At 34.1% G+C, this 17,052-nt stretch overlaps 3 protein-coding genes across 4 annotated transcripts; 2 read left to right on the top strand and 1 right to left on the bottom strand.

Annotated features, from left to right (window-relative positions):
• Positions 1 to 3,939, top strand: LOC120263095 (protein MCM10 homolog). The gene is made up of 11 exons (XM_039271007.1): positions 1 to 149; positions 240 to 426; positions 509 to 583; positions 680 to 917; positions 1,017 to 1,141; positions 2,152 to 2,185; positions 2,283 to 2,329; positions 2,471 to 2,605; positions 3,259 to 3,323; positions 3,427 to 3,493; positions 3,592 to 3,939. Exons 1-11 carry the CDS (start codon positions 44 to 46, stop codon positions 3,713 to 3,715), a joined length of 1,203 nt encoding a protein of 400 aa, XP_039126941.1. The 5' UTR covers positions 1 to 43; the 3' UTR covers positions 3,716 to 3,939.
• A 3,252-nt stretch (positions 3,940 to 7,191) lies between these two features.
• LOC120260399 (rac-like GTP-binding protein 5) lies at positions 7,192 to 11,399 on the top strand. Of its 2 annotated transcripts, XM_039267881.1 has the most exons (8): positions 7,192 to 7,275; positions 7,447 to 7,620; positions 9,246 to 9,333; positions 9,426 to 9,535; positions 9,630 to 9,693; positions 10,765 to 10,829; positions 10,924 to 10,989; positions 11,066 to 11,399. In XM_039267881.1, exons 2-8 carry the CDS (start codon positions 7,522 to 7,524, stop codon positions 11,165 to 11,167), a joined length of 594 nt encoding a protein of 197 aa, XP_039123815.1. In that variant the 5' UTR covers positions 7,192 to 7,275; positions 7,447 to 7,521; the 3' UTR covers positions 11,168 to 11,399. The 2 variants fall into 2 exon arrangements, with proteins under 2 accessions (XP_039123815.1, XP_039123807.1); XM_039267873.1 differs by having other exon boundaries at positions 7,237 to 7,620.
• Positions 11,400 to 12,348: 949 nt separating this feature from the next.
• Positions 12,349 to 16,818, bottom strand: LOC120261457 (GTP-binding protein YPTM2). The gene is made up of 8 exons (XM_039269362.1): positions 16,619 to 16,818; positions 15,540 to 15,612; positions 14,600 to 14,647; positions 14,471 to 14,518; positions 14,100 to 14,171; positions 13,859 to 14,014; positions 12,854 to 12,957; positions 12,349 to 12,759 (listed from the first exon to the last, which is right to left on the bottom strand). Exons 1-8 carry the CDS (start codon positions 16,630 to 16,632, stop codon positions 12,663 to 12,665), a joined length of 612 nt encoding a protein of 203 aa, XP_039125296.1. The 5' UTR covers positions 16,633 to 16,818; the 3' UTR covers positions 12,349 to 12,662.
• Positions 16,819 to 17,052: the final 234 nt, after the last annotated feature.

The raw sequence follows: 17,052 nt of genomic DNA, 5'->3' as shown, positions 1-17,052 counted from the left end.
ACTCTCTTGCCTTTTCTTCAGTTCTCTCCCTCGCTCTCTCGCCATGGCTTCCAATGGAGACGACCTCGATCTTCTCCTCTCGCTCCGAGAAGATCGAGTCCCAGAGACTCCTCCAGGTTCCCCATCGTCTCATCCTTCCGATCTACCAGGTTTTTCTCTTCACGCCATTCTGTCTTTTCATCAATTCATCTCTAAAAAGAATTGAATTCGCTCATATTCGCCGTGTTTTTTAAAATCAGGTTATTTTTCTGATGATGCTTTGCCAAAGCGGACCGGATCAGCGAATATGTCGGTGTTCCGGGACGCCGTGAAAGATTATCTTGATGAGGCCAATCCCAGTACATCTGGCCCCGTTGTCCGCAATCCGAAAAAAGCGAGGAAATCCCATGAAGTGGAAGCTGAGAAGTTCTCAGATCTTCGGATAAGGTAAAGCTTGAATCTTGGCCTCTTAATCCAATTCAATTGAGGATTGTTTGATTTAGATCATCGCATTTTTTTTTTCTATTAGGAATTCGTTGATATCCTCTGTGGAGCTGAGTAATCGATTGTCCGATCTTCGGTTTGTTAGATTGACTGCAATAAGGTCTGAATGTGATTCTTGCATTGCAAAATGATGTCTTTTCTTTATTTGAAGCTTGAAATTGTGATGTGATTGTGTCATTATGTGCTTAATTGCTAGGAATTTGCTCTCTGGTGACACACTTTCTGGTTGTTGGGCCACTATTGGGGTATTGACTGAAAAAGGAGCTCCGAAGTTGAGTTCTGCAGGGAAAAACTACTGTATTTGGAAGATGGGGTGTTTAGATGAATTGAATGTCTCTGTCTTTTTGTTTGGGGATGCTTACTCAAGATATTCAAACGAGCCTTTGGGATCAGTCTTTGTGCTTTTCAATTCTGTAGTTCGCAAAGACAGCATGGTATGCTCTTGAATCATTGGCATTTTTGTTGGTTGTTGGAGATGATAGTTTTATATAAACCAGATTGAATGCTGATATATCTCGCCACAATTTTGACAGGGAAGTGGGTTTTCATTGAGTATATATTCAGCCACTCAATTCCTTAAAATCGGGACATCTGCAGACTTTGGCATTTGTAAAAGCAAAAGGCAAGATGGGAATGCTTGCACAATGGCCATCAACAAGTACGTTTGTTGTCTTTGAAATGATTCCGAGTTCATTTATCTGTTACACACCATAAAAATATCACTTATGCAACTAGCCCATCTTTAATAGTATGCCTTTGGTGCTCTAGAAAAAGATTGTATCTCCAAAATGCTTTGGCATTAAAAAACGATGCCATCCTCACTTAAGGTTTTTTTGTATGTTTATTGAATAATTCTTTCTTTCTATTTTGTTCTCATTCACTTTGGTTGTTTTTAACACTAGAATTACGTTCTGGACATTGTAGACTTGATGCTCTTATCTCGTGTGCAATTTTAGCATGATATCTCCAGATCCAACTAGAGTGCTTACTAACTAGCTGTATAGTCATTGCACAACTTAATTTAGCTGGTTATACTACCAAGGCTGATGTTCAAATGAGATGGGAATGCAATATAGTTTCCATACTTCACATCATATATATTAGATAATATAGATATCCTGATAAAAATAATGCTAGAAAATTAAAGTTCTTTTTGTTTTGTGAGTAGCTTATGTGTGACATCTTCATTCTAATATCCAAGTCAACTCCAATTCAAAGTTGACTACGCTGAACGTCCCAGTGAAGTACTCCTTATTCCTTTCCTTCCTCAGTATTTCAAGTTAGATCTACTGCTCAAGCTGTGCCACTAACAAGTGCTCATTATTTTGATCTTTCACAATCAAGGACTCCAAAGTGTTTTCTAGTTCAAATTTGATAGAATAGATCAAGTAAAACAAGATTATAGTCTTAATAATATGAAAATGGCCAAATCGGGCATGGGTTTAGAATTTTTTTTTTTGGGGTCATAGGAGCACTATCTGCGGTTTTTCTAAACAGTGAAACAATAGCATCTGATAATATTTTCATTTCTTGAATTGTTTAATTGGTCTAACATGCAGATTTCATATTTATTCTTAGGATTAATCACCTTTTGCTTAGTTTTCTGTGATGTTGAACCTTTGCTTGCCATGAACTCCATTCAGTGACTAGCCTGTCTTCTTATTTTAGGCATCAAGGACAATATTGCAAATACCACACAACGGTAAGTGTGCAACTGTGCTCTCTACTTCTATTCCTTCAACATCAAAGTTACCAAATATTCTTTAACTATGCTATTTATTGTTTTGCTCTTTTGGCAGAGGGCATATCAAAAATATTCTACCATGCGTTCTGAGTTCAAGGGTGGGTAAGTGAATGGTTTAATTATGTCTTCTACATTTTGCTCTATTAGGCTTTTTGTATTTTTTTTTTTTATGGCTTCACAGTTCAACAAAATCAACAATCTCATTGAATTTCTATGTGCTTGTTATTCGCTCTGTTTCATCAGGAACCTGCAAAGAATGTTCAAGCTCCAGTCAGAAGGGATTTACATGGTTGATCCTCTAGCTAGCAAGTCAAATTTGAGAACGTCTACTCAGCGAGCTAAGGTTCTGTCTGTCGATGGTCTTAAGAAAGCTCTCAGGTCCGCTATACAATCTCCATCATAACTTAATTAAAGTCTTAGTTATTTATATGAGCTACCAATCCTGCTGATTTTTTTTGTGAATACTGAACTTTCTTCTATCATGAACTTTTATTTTTGAACATCAGGAATTTTGCTTGTAGCTTGATTTCTATTACCCATTAGATTGCATTCTTCAATTTTATCTTAACTGCTCCCTTTTCAATGCAACATATCATGCTACTAAATGAGGTTTGCATTTTTCTAAAACAGATGGGGTTCTGACTTTGTCAAGTATGTTTCAAACTTTCATATCATTTTAATGGCCCTGGCATGAGCTTGGATCTGATATGTTGGATGAATGCTTTGTGCATATTTGACAGTATATAGAAGTAATAGAACACTTTGAGATGAGTTGCCAATTCATATTTTAAAGCGAAGGCCTTATTTGATTCACGCTTGACAAAACTCATGCTAAATATTCACTATGTCCCAATGCAATTTAAGTTTGTCCGGATCTTTACTTTCCTTTTCCCCAGCGGCACGCTTCCCTGTGCAGAATACCTTCCTTTTATTATAGGTTCTTACTGAATTATCTTGTACCTTTGAAAAGTAAAAAATATAGCCTCCATTTTTGCTTCCTGACTACCTGAGAGCCAAATATTCACGTGCAGTAATGCAGAAAATGTCACTAGCAATCGCTACTCACAGGGAATAAGATTTTTATCGAAGGTCACAGGTAAAAGCTATCATTTCCTTGCTCATCTATTCTGTAAATTGTTTGTAAGTAAACCTTTACCTTAACGTTGGCTGCATAATTGATGTTTTCCCCAATCACTCAGCAAATACGCAACCAAAAGTTGTGAGCAGGGAATCTGCAAAAGATAACCACCTCAACTCAAAGAAAAGGTACTCAGCAAATGCTTTCTCATGTATATCTGGTTTTTATCTTTATGATTCTGTTTCTGGTTATCTCATCAAAGCTAATCTAGCAAAAAATTTCTCAGGCCAACCTCCTCTATGGTGAAGGAAAAAATTCAACTGAATGCAAAAAGAAATAAGACAACGCATTCTTCTTCCACTGGAAACATGATTGAACTTGATATTGTCAACTCAGATGAAGAGTGTTAAAGACTGATAAATTTTCCAACTTTTATGCAACAGACTTACCATCATTTCAACTCTGTAACAGCCTCAGTTGAAATGCAATCAAGTCCAGCTAAGCATATGCTTTCAGGTATATTTATGTAGAAAGTCAATCTCAAATTGACTGTTACTGTTTCCCAATTTTGACAATGTCTTCCATCAAGTTAATTTTACTATTCCAATTTTCAAGTCTCTTTTAAGAGTTATCTGCAAATGCACATGTTTGTCCTCAAATAGCACTGAATAATATATCATGTTGAGGTCTTAAAGAGACATAATGCAGTAGTACTAGAGCAACTTGGATAGCAACTTTAAGGACAGCCGACAAGATGAGCAGTTCATCCTTGACTGGCAGGAATACAACCTGGCCATCTTTCTCAGTTTCAAGAGGACAAAAACAGGTCTAGAGTTAATAAAAGACAATGCAATAGATTGACATACTGAAATCTCATATCTTTTCAGAGTGTGATGGGTCTTGATATGACTTGTCCTTTGACACTAATCATGCATGTGAGTACTATTGACCAAAATGCTAGTTTCAGGTGTAATTCTGTGTTTAAGTGCAAATTTTTTTAATTCAATATGATTTATATTTTTCAGACTATATTTATAGACAATACATCTTCTATAAACGTCCACAGATAAAAAAAAGTCTATAGATGTCTAATTATCAGCTATTGGATTGTGATCTAACGGCAGACATCGATAAACATTAACTACTGTAATAATTACTGTTCATCAATATTGGCCATTGGATCGAAATCCAACGACTGATAATGGACGTCCATACTAATTTTTATTTATGAATGTCCATAGAAGAATGATCCTCTATATATATTTAATAATAATGTTTGAGAGAGAAACTTTTATGGTTTAAGAGTATTTTATAAATTAGATGATAAGTGGACATTGAAGAGTGGTCCCGGGTGAGTTCTTATTTTCATCGGGTATAGCTGGAATGTGATTGAGATAAGTAATGGTCCATGATGTGGAAAAAAAAGAAATCAGGGTTAGGGTTAGGGTTAGGGTTAGGAATCTCTATCAAGACTAGAAAACAAGAGTTGTGGTTGTGGAGGTTGGGGAGTTGGATGGAGTTTGTTCACTATGCACATGGTGGTAGGATGGTTGGTTGGGGAACTTCCATTATTTAATTATTATGATGGTGTTTAATTAGTTGTGTTCCAATTTATGGATTAATCTACATTATTTCATTAATGCGGACATTCTGCATTACAATTTGATGAGGATGTGTGCACCATCTGTTCACTGGGAATACTTTCATGTGATATTTTATAGAATCTGTACTACTATAAATATTTTGTTGGCTTTTTAATATTGGTAGAAATAATGCTTAAAAAAAAGGATAAATTGTACCTACTACAAGGATTTTTTGGAGTTTTACATGTAAGACTAACACAAGATTTAATTAACAAAATTTGGAATTTTAAGATGGTGTTTATGGTGGTAGCTGAGGACAGCCAAATGTTAATTCAAATTAAAATTTAAACATTTGCACGGTTACTTTAAATCCGTTTCCATGTAGATATCAACATTTATATCATTTAAAAGAATGCTCCACAGAGGAGATTTTAATATTTTATTTTATTTTATTATTATCATTTTTAACAAAAGTGATAACCATCTTTCTACTTGGGAGGTGTAAAATATATATATATAGGTGCATCAATTATTGTGGATTAATGATTTTTAGAAATTTTTTATGTGGAGTAGGTTAACATGTGAGGTAATTATAGTCTGTTAAATACGCTCTAGATGATATATTAGTGTATATAACTCCGTAATGGTAAATATCGCTATTATGCAACTTTGAAGTCATGAATAGTAGTTTATAATATTGAGATCTTAGTAGACAGTATTACATATTATTTGGGAGCGCAGGGTTTTGATCTTGTATCTGTTCACTCATCGTGGTTTTTTTTTTAATAATAAAAGATTTTAAATGAAAGTGTTGATTATAGTAAAGAAAATTGCGTGTGTATAGATATTCGTATAGTCCCACTTTGGTAAAAAGCGCTATTTAACATTTTTTTGTCTCCAGTTTCATTTTTCTTAACTTAGACTTAATTTAATGGGTAAATATGTCAAAAAAAAAATTGAGATTTTTAAAGTGTATTTTAAAATTTTTCAGGGGTATATTACAAATGCCCGTATTTAATATACATGCGTATCATTTAAATCACATTTTCTTTTAAATAAATTATAATTTGACCTATAACAATTGCTCATCCTTTCTGAGAACTTCTGCTTAATTTCAATTTGAAAATCTTTTTTTTTTTTTAATTATATAAATCGTATCTAAGTTTTCATTTTGAATTTAAAATTTCAAAACAAGTATCATCAATTATACTTTTATTCTAGTTTTAATTTTTTTTTCAAATAGGAATGAGTCAAGAAACAAATGCAATAATAATCCAGTGAATTCAGTTTGGTAGTAAATATTATAGGACAAATGGAGATAGTTCATTTTTAGTTATAGGTTTTTAGATTTTGATAATTGTTTATTATATAATATAAAGATAGATTGATAATTATTTTAAAAAATTGCTATTTTTTATTTTAAAAGTCACTAAATTGAGATAATCGAACAGGTAATGATAAACCATATTTTAGTTTTGTGATAATTATTATGGAATTGAATTTGTAGGACAAGAGTTAATATATAAAACCTTATGTGTTTCATTTTTAAATGAATTAAAATTTGAATTTGTTTTTTTTACCAAAGGCCCTAACAAACCAAGACGTTCTTGGCACTCACATTCTCACCCTCCCAAATGAATATATATTTATATACATTAAAAAACCAGGAATTTGAAGTAACTGGATCATAAAAGGGACGTGGGGAAGGGCAGCCAATGGTCACGAGGAAATTGAAGCGCAAATAATAATAATAATAATAATAATAAATAAATAAATAAATAAATAAGAATTACAAAGCAAGTCTGGCCACATTCATTCGTCCTGAATAAGAGATTTGGTCCCACCCATATTTACCAACACGCTTTTTTTGATTCTCAAAAGAAGAGTTTAAAGGCAAGCTTTAACATCAAAATTCAAACCCTATTTTGGCCTCACATTACCAACATCTATTACCCAACTAATCCAATTGGCATGTTCTTCATTTAAACAACTAAAATAAAAATAAAATAAAATTTTTTTTATCTTATATTTATTTGAAAAACTCACTAATTAATTTTAGATATTTAAAAATAAATCCATCTTTCCCATTCTTTAAGTAATGGCAATTTCCAATCATTCGTTTACTTAGTGGCATGGTTGTTACTCACCTGCTAATATTATTTAATTAATTAAATAATATAAATAAATTAAAAAATAAAAAATAAAAGGGAGAATTATTGGTCCTCCTCGTAGTTGTTATAAAATAAATAAATAAATAAATAAATAAATAAATAAATTTTAAATTTTTAAATTTTTTATTGAATTAATAAATAATAAAAAGTATGAATGTTTGGAAGACCGGGTCCATCGGTTCGTTGCTTTCCTTTCCGTCCATTTCTCTCTCGAAGGTGTGCATCTCTTTCTCTTTCTCTCTGTGTTTCTTCGAGGATTGAGGGAAAAATTGGGGATTTCTAGGGGGATCTAGCTAGGGTTTGTTCGATTTTGGGTTTAATTGGGTGTTTTGTGGAGGATTTGGGGTTGATTTTGGAGAAATGTGGGTGATTTTTGGGAATTGGCAGAGGATTTTGTGAAGAAGAGGTGGGATTGGCGCTTGATTTGGTTATCTGGGAGTCGGAGGGAGGAGATCGGCGGAGATGAGCGCGTCGAGGTTCATAAAGTGCGTCACGGTCGGAGATGGAGCTGTTGGGAAGACCTGCATGCTCATTTCTTATACCAGCAACACCTTCCCCACGGTGAGGGTTTTGAAATTTATTTTTATTTTGGTGGAATTTTATGGTTTTTGGGTTTAGGTCGGAAATTTGAAATTTTTTTGGTGATTTTGGGGCATAGGTTGAAGTAATTGGTATGGGTATCCGTAGATTTTAGGGTTTGGTGTCTGATTTATGAGAAAAGGACTCTTCTTGGCCCATCCTTGGGTTTTCTCGCTTTGATTTTGTGCAGTTGAGATCTTTATGTGATTGTTTGATCGGTTAATATGAAACTATTCCTTTTTTTTTTTTAATGCTTTTGATGTGCTAAAAGATGTTGATTTTCTTGTGATTGGGAGTTTGTTTAGGATCTTGTTTTTAATGTGTTGATATCTGGAAATGCGATGTCAACATGGCTTCTTCCAGCAGATGAAGCTTAGTGGTTTGGATTTTATTTTTATTTTTATTATTATGTTTGAGATCACAGTGAAGGAGGGTCTTGTTCTCTCTTGATATCAGCATGTCTGGGATTCCATCTCTGATTGCCTTTTTGCAAACTAGGTGTCCATTTTGATGAATTATGTTGTGATATTTGATGAGATGTTTGCTCATTGTTTTATGATATCTTCATGGAAACACCATCCTTTTTGGAGCATCTTGTTTTCATACCTATGAAATTTCAAGAAAAGATCACACTTTCTTGTTTTACATTTTAGCATTGTTTATTTGTATCCTTTAAATCAGAAAGGTTTGTCAAAGATGCATGCCTTGAGGATTCAGTGAGAGGAATAAATAAGAAACTTTCTTCCATCATTTTTTTTTTCGATCTGCAGATTTTTTTTTTCCCACATAAATCCATTTTATAGTTGTCTGTTTTGGGGGTGATGCCATCTTTGTCTTTCTCGACAAAAGGTAGTTGCGATTGCAGAATGAAGTAAATGCGAAAACGCTGATTTTTTGGTTTTTTTTTTTTGTCGTATGCTTGGTTGCTTTGGTGTGGTCTTCTTCTTCTTCTTCTAGAAAATCTATTTTGGAGATGTTTTGTGTTTTAGTTGTTTGGTTTGATTATAATGCTGGCTTTCTTATCTTCAATTTGTTCAAAAGATAACTATCAAGTGATTGGAAATTTGAGGATGCATAGCATGTTTAAACTGCTATATTTGTGTTTTAAATGATGTCAGTTCATGCTTTGATTCATTTAATGGGTGTGCTAGGGCCTTCTAGCATATGTCTGACATTTGTCATGTAGACATCTTTTAGGAATGCTTACAGACCGCTTGGTTTCAATCACCTAAGAATTTGCTGACAGAAAATAAGAAATTTCTAGGGTATATATGTGGAAAAATGTTCCATTTCAATTAGTAATTTTATTATGCGCAAATTTTCACTGTGAAATTCGCTTTTATCTGTTTAATTTATCTTGCACCTATCCAATTGTTTTCCTTTGATTCCTATCAGCTTCATAACTGAAGAATGTACCATTGTACATAGAAGAGAACTTGTATCTTTTGTACTTGTTTATTTCTTTTATATCTGCCTATATGTTGCACATACTGGAATTATGGAAGTTTTCCTATTTGGTCTGGTCATGAATGACTACATGTTGTTGCCAAGTATAATTATATATGAAAATATACATTTAATGGAAATTTCTTTTGATCTGGAGATAGGATTATGTGCCCACAGTATTCGACAATTTTAGTGCAAATGTTGTGGTTGATGGTAGCACCGTGAACCTTGGCTTGTGGGATACTGCAGGTGGACATCCCTTTCCTTCAATCTTGTCAGGTTCCAATTATGTTTTTCTTCATTTAATTTGTTTCATATGGTACTGTACATTTACCCAACAGGACAGGAGGATTATAATCGTTTGAGACCCTTGAGCTATCGTGGAGCTGATGTTTTTCTGCTAGCTTTCTCCCTTATAAGCAAGGCAAGCTATGAGAATGTTGCGAAGAAGGTAGAATCCTATTGTTTATACATGCTATATTTTTTACCGTCATCTTGCATACTGGGTATTGACCTTATCGTTGTGGGATTTGTCCTGGTTCTAGTGGATTCCTGAACTGAAGCATTACGCCCCCGGTGTTCCCATAATTCTTGTTGGAACAAAACTTGGTAATATTGACTCACCTTTCCTTCTATAATTCACCTTTGACTATTATATTTTCCATATTAATGTTTTTTCTCTGTCTTGTAAATAATTTGCTACAATTTTCATTGCAAAATTGCTTTGGTATTTAAGCATGTATTCACATCTTGGTTTTTTTTTCCTCTGATGTGATTAGTTAAATATACTTTGTGTATGTAAGGTTTGTGCTTTTGTCATTTGTTAGCTATAAGGTTATTCTTTAATTATCACATTTAACTTTGTTGATATCATCCGGTTGGCTTGCTTTGTAGAGATGCAAAAGTTCAGGACCACAGAACTCCTCCTTTACTGGAGCATCTAATTGTACATTCCTTATTCATGTACATTAGGTAGCACTACATTGTCGTGACCATGTAACAAAGGTTTGAGTGTTTTCCGACAGTTGTCTCCACTTGTTTAGACACATCTATAAAAAATAAAATGTGTGAATCTTGATAAATCTTTGAAAATGACTATAAATACCTGCAGGTCTATTGACAGGCGAATGCCAACTTGGTCATACTCTTGGGTTAAGTTTTGCATGTCGTGGCGCTGTTGTTCTTATCCTCTTCATTTTAGTTTTGGCACTGGTATCAGATTCCTCTAGTGCAATTAATGCCCTGGTTAGACTATGCATGTGAACCCACAATAGATTTTACCAGCTTTCTTAGCCTATCTTTATCGTAGTGTCATCTTAATGCTGAAGTTTTGGTGTCATTCCAATATTCAATGTCAAAAATTTCAGTGGGTCCTGATGTGGAAACCACATAGCTTCATGGCGTATCCCTATTAGTTCCCTTGCAACTTTGCAATCAGATCTGCTGGTACTCTTGCATGATTTGCAAGCATAGCATCATTGTCTTTGTTTTTTTCTTAATGGTCTACTTTGTAGAATTCATAAATTTTGAGTCCCTTGCTCTTGCAGTCAATGCAGAAAATTCATACTGCTGGACATTCTGTTCAGTTTTTAGGAGTAGGTTTTGTTGGTTTGGATGTGTGCGCGCGCTTTTGTTAATCTTCATGATTTAATTTTCTACCATCTATTTGTTGATGTTCAGATCTTCGAGATGATAAGCAGTTCTTTGTCGATCACCCGGGAGCTGTGCCCATCACCACTGCTCAGGTAACCTTGCCAGAGCAGAAATTTGCCGTTTGTTCAACATGAACTCATTTCGCATGTCTAATTTCCGCATCATTTTCTTAATCTTTGTTTGAAGGGAGAAGAGCTTAAGAAGGTAATAGGCGCGCCATACTACATTGAATGCAGTTCGAAAACACAGCAAGTATGTCACTGCTTCCAATTGTCAACTTGTCAATGTATGTTCATGTTCTTTTCACTTATAGTTTGTTACATTGCAGAATGTGAAGGCAGTGTTCGACGCCGCAATTAAGGTTGTGCTTCAGCCTCCGAAGCAAAAAAAGAAGAAGAGAAAGGCACAGAAGGGATGCTCCATTTTGTGATGGAAGCAACAGAAGAAAGAAAAAAGAATGATGCGCCACCTGCCGTCCTTGCAGCTTCTTGCTCTTTCGAAAACAAATTAGGGCTTGGTGTGTATAGTCAGCTGACAAAGAAGGTAGCGAGTCTGGAGCCATCTGATAATTTGTTTGCCTTTTGCTGTCTGTGGTGATCGTTTATGGACTTTGTTTCATCGTCGTAGCATGACTCTCAGAATTCACAGTGATGTGACCAAAATTCTCATCTTTTAGACTGTTTTTCTTGCTTGGACATGGTGATATATGTATTTTTGTATCCGCTATTTTAATTACTAAAAAGAAGCTTTGGGTTCCTTTACCTAATTATTGTAAGGGCGAATTAATTTTCAGGCATGATCCTGATTGGTTAGTTTCATTTTGTTGATTATTATGTAATGCATGTTGCCACTTTTTTCTTTTTATTTTTTATTTTTTTTATTTGCAACAATGGAACGTATCTTGTGAGGGGTACGTCATGAACAAGGACAGGGGTAGAAGAGGCATTTCACCCGTTAGATTGGAATTGAAAATAATTTAAAAACATAAATTTGAATAAAACGTTGTTTTATTTAAAGCTTGTTATGAATGTCTGCAATTACGTGTGAACTGCTGTTGGTATCATTAGATTTTGGGTTACCACCCCTATAGCAGCAATAATAATAATAATAATAATAATAATAATAATAATAATAATAATAATAATAAATCTATGTTTTTATTTTTACAATATGATAAATCACTATATATATATTTATTAATATGCTATAATAATAGTATTTATTATTATTATTATTATTTATAATATGAACAAATAATCATATATATATATTTTTATTAATATTAATATGCTTCATCCATGCTAGGGGCGTGAAAAGTTAAACCCTAAATTACCGCTCAACAATGCCAATCATGCAATCAATTGTCAGTCGTGACATATATTTTGCTTCTTCCCTAATTAAAAAATCATGATTTATCCACATTTATATATATATATATATTCAGTTTTTATCTTTTGATCTAAAACACCGGAGTAATTAGAAACTCCTGGAAAAGCTCATAGGCATGTCCATCTGGTGGTGGATGCCCTTCATTGGTGCAAAGTAAGATATCTGATAAGTGACACAAAAACTAAAAAAAAAAAAGAAGAAAGAAACCATCGTACACCAATAAGAATTAATACACAGTTGCATAAGCAATGAAATTTAAGATGGTCCATCTATCCATCCATCCATCCATCCTGTTTGACCATACTTTAAGAAACAACCCACAAATGCTAATAAGTTGCAGTAGAAATTACAGAATGATAACATTAACTAATTTCCATTTTTGTACAGGCTTGTGAGCGCATAGCAAGAAAGAATCAGAAATAAAGCCCAGCAGTATTAACATAAATAACCTGAACAAATCCAGATGAGATGCAGTCTTTAGTAGTAAGGAGATCTAAGTTTTACATGCCATGTCCAGCACACGGTTAAAAGGCTGCTTAAGAAGAGCAGCATGATGAGTTCTGGTTCACGGGTTGCCCACGGATTTGGACTGTCGGGGGCCTTGCGTTGTTGGCAGCTGGTTGGCTTGCCATCCTGACAACATTGTTCAATAAAATTTTGAATGTTAATTATGAATGCGATATTGTTTAAGTGTTATTGTTCATTTGACAACACAAAATTGATTTACCTGGTCTTGATTGAGGCAGCCATTGCCATGAAGGCCTGCTCCACATTAGTTGCATTCTTTGCACTTGTTTCCATGAATGGGATTCCAATTTCATCCGCAAAAGCCTAAAAGTAGCATACACATAAGTAATCATTTCTCTGAGATAGCCACAGATTCTATGTATGAGCCATTTTGAAAAGGGAAACAATAAGAAGAACAGAAACAACAAGATTCACAACTGATGCACATGTAGACCAATGCAACCACTTATATCTAACTTGGATTTCTGGCAAAAAAAAATGAATGAGAAGAGGATAATGAGAAAGTATAAGATAAAATAAGATTCAAGTGGACAAAACAGAATAAGAGTATAAGAAATACAGTCCACTGAATGTGATACACTTTTTTACTGGGTAAGAAGTTGTGGAAGTCATAATAGGCTCTGAATAATGACAATAAAGAATGAATGTGCGAAATGGTTGAGCATTATATATATATATATATATATGATGCCCCAAGCTAGAAAGGAGAAGAAAGAAAAAGGGGAACCTTAAAAAGATAAGTTTCACGAAAAGTTTACCAATAAATTGAGATGAGTAATATGTAAGCACATTGGCAATTAAAAGAGATGTTACAATAATGGGTCGTGCATGCAAGTAACTAAGAAAAAAATGGCAGACTGTGAAGTTCAGTTTGCCAGAGGCTTGATCTAATAGTTATCTAATACTTCAGTTGAATTTAAGGTCAGCATTCCATCAGGTGAACCAAGACAAAGTGGGTTGTGCTGCATCTCAAAAGAAATTTGCAAAGTATGCATCAAAAGACACAAGTTCAAATCAAACTTGTTTATATAAGCAAAAATGAGCCATAACAGAAAATAGAAGGACGAAGCAGTATAGAAGTAACAAGTGCGCACAGAACTGACAGAAGTCTTGATTAGCAATAATCTTAAATCAACAAGTTACTGAGGAAAAATTAATCCCTAAACATTCAAGAGCGAATTGCTGAAAGCAAAGAAAGTATTACCTTAGCAGTCTCATAAGACACAACTTTGTTTGCTGTCAGGTCACATTTGTTTCCAACCAGAAGTTTGTTGACATTTTCACTTGCATAACGGTCAATCTCGCTCAACCATTGTTTGACGTTGTTAAAACTCTCCTGATCAGTCACATCATAGACAACCTGATGGTAGCAAGATACAATTAATTCAAACCCAACTTTGGTCTGTAATGAAGAGTATTCATTTGCTTAAAAACATAAAAATTACAATGATTCCATGAGCACCACGGTAGTAGCTGCTGGTTATTGTTCTGAATCGTTCTTGCCCAGCTGTATCCCACTGTCGACATAGAAATTGTACCAGAAGGTTATAGCATATTTTAAAACACTTAAAAAGCCAAATAAAAAAGAGAAGAAATTATAAATCATAACATAGACAGCAACCCACAGTATATCGATTTAAATGGATTACTTGCCTCCTGCCCACATTGTTCTACAATCTCAGTTTCTCTTAGCAACTATTGGGCATGCTCATTCTATACTAACAATTGGCACAAACAGAAGTATGACATGATGAAAAGACATCACATCCAAATGAAAATGAATCCAAATGTGATAATAATAAAAAAAAGAACTCACAATTTGAAGTTTAATGGTCTTCCCATCCTGTTCCACAGTACGAATTTTCTACGAAAACAAAATTTCCATTACTCATCAAATGATTTGGTCAGATAATAATACTGGATCAATTAAATAAACTATACTTACAAAATCGACTCCAATTGTGCTGATGTAACTATCAAGATACGAGTCATCCTAATCAAAAGAATCAAACATCAAATATACAATATATGATAAAATATATAACCTTATACAGAAATGAAATACTAACAATCAGAAATATAAGCCAGCTCAAGCCTCATTGCTAGTCCATCTAGCTGGGACTGAGCTCAGCTTACCTTTGATCATTAAGATTCAGTGCCATAGAATATAATTATCAGTTTGTTAAGCATAAGATACAAGATTAGGAATTTACTACATGACATGACACAGGAAATTAAGCTGAAAACATCTCAGATACAAAATCCAAAGCCAATTTCAAACCTGTCACAACCCAACCAGCTGATCAATAGAATGACAAGGAGATTTCACAAAATCCCCAGCCAGAGAAATACAAAAGAACTATCAAATTGAAGCTGGGAATGAGAAGGCAAAAAATAATAAAATAATAAATTTAAAGTAAAATAAATAAAATAAAGAGAAGAACATCACATGCCATATCAGAAGAAAGTCATTTAACTATGTCTACTTAACAAGAGGCACAACTGAAGGAACCATCCTTCAAATGAAGCATAAATAGCACAACATAAATTCAAACATGGGGATAACAAAAGATCTCCATTGTGGGCCAAATCCTTGAACCGCATCCCAATTCATGATATCAACCTACTGAAGGAACAGTTCTGGAAAGGATTCTAAATTCCACCAATCTACTGAATACCATAAATAATGATCAACAATAACCTATAGCCTAAAGACCAGCGGCATCCAACATATTTTCAATCCATTCTAGCTTACTAAGTTTCTAACTGCTGTGCTGGTACCTCATACACACTGAAAATTGAACTTTTGCATCAAACACAGTTTAAAACTGCCAATGACCACTGTAGATATTACAATTAGAAATAACATAAGAATTATTCCTTACAGCAAATCTCAGCAGGAGGCATGACTTGCCAACACCAGAATCTCCAATCAGCAAAAGTTTGAACAAATAGTCACTGTAAAGGAGAAACCACACATGAATTACTTATTTATGCACAATGGATGTGAATATATATAAAAGTATAAGCAAACAAAATTAGAGAGGAAAGTAACAGAAAAGTAACTGTTAAGCACTTTCCAGTCCATTTAGTCCACCCGATTAAAAAAATAATTATTCTTTTTTTGTCCCAGCCATTCCAAAACCTCATTACCCAAGATTGCTACTTTTTACTCTTTGTCCACACAATTAACAACAGTTTCTTGGATTTTGACCATGTGTTAACTATCAAAACTAAAAAAGCTTAGAAAATTTGACTTAGCCAATCCATATTTGACTTCATTAAACATAAAATTGCACTGATATTTAACTAATTATAATGACATACACCAATGCAAGTTATGCCCTTTCAATATCCAGTTATCCACAACTAAACGCAACAACTGAAAGCACATATTTTAATATATCTATTTCTGTAACCCATATCTACAAAGAAAGGAAAATTCACCAGTTGTAATCAAATCAATCCTTAACCCAAAGGCATATGTGTTGAGATATATGATATTTGCTTTATTATTGAAAACCTACAAGCAAATAACCAAATCATTCAATATGCAACCCGCACACAGATGTAATCCAACAATAGCAATTAACATCAAACCCTAACCAGATTCCCAAAAATAAGGAAGCATCTTTTAGGTCTATAAACATACACAAAATCTTCTATTACCCATCTATTTCCAAATCAATCCTATCTCTGATTTCTCTCTCCATCAAGAAACAAAACCCTAGATCAAATCCTCAAAAGAAAATCAAAAATCAAGCGAATCCTTAGATCTGATCACCAAACACCACCAGATCCACACAAAAAAAAAGGAACCACAATCTAAACCATAATTTCATAGCATCAGATCCAGAAAAGAAGCCCTAACCTACCGATCATCCAAACCAAACAATTCAATCAAATGATTAGAGAAAACCAAAAGAAAGAGCCACGATATGGATTGATGATTCCCCAAACTTACTATTCAGGATTCATGGCGAGAGATCGATGGATCTAATGGCCGAGAACAAACTCTCCTACTCTTCGACGGATCCTTCACAGCCTCCACCAAGATCGAATCGAAGAGAAGAAGAGAGCGATGATCGCGCGGAGAACGAAAGAGGGCAAAGGATTGATTGACGAGAAGGCGATGAATAAATAAAGCAAAGCTGAACAAACGGGGAACGTCTCGTTGTTAAATCTCTATTTATTAATTTGATTTATTTAATAATTAATAATTAATTACTTTTTATCAATTTTTTATGTGGAAATTGCCAAAAACCCTTTAAAGTAGAAATCGCAAAAACACCCTGCTAGTTTAGTAATCCCCAAAACCCCTCCTTTTTAAAGTCTACGTTTTTCAAACCCCAAACCCATGAATCTGATGCGAACTGATGAGTTTCAAATTTTTGGACG

Source organism: Dioscorea cayenensis, chromosome 1 (genome assembly GCF_009730915.1).
Source record: "Dioscorea cayenensis subsp. rotundata cultivar TDr96_F1 chromosome 1, TDr96_F1_v2_PseudoChromosome.rev07_lg8_w22 25.fasta, whole genome shotgun sequence".
In the NCBI taxonomy this organism is placed as follows: Eukaryota; Viridiplantae; Streptophyta; class Magnoliopsida; order Dioscoreales; family Dioscoreaceae; genus Dioscorea; species Dioscorea cayenensis.
The sequence above is the reverse complement of the archived record's forward strand: the minus strand, read 5'-3'. Positions and strand labels throughout refer to the sequence as shown.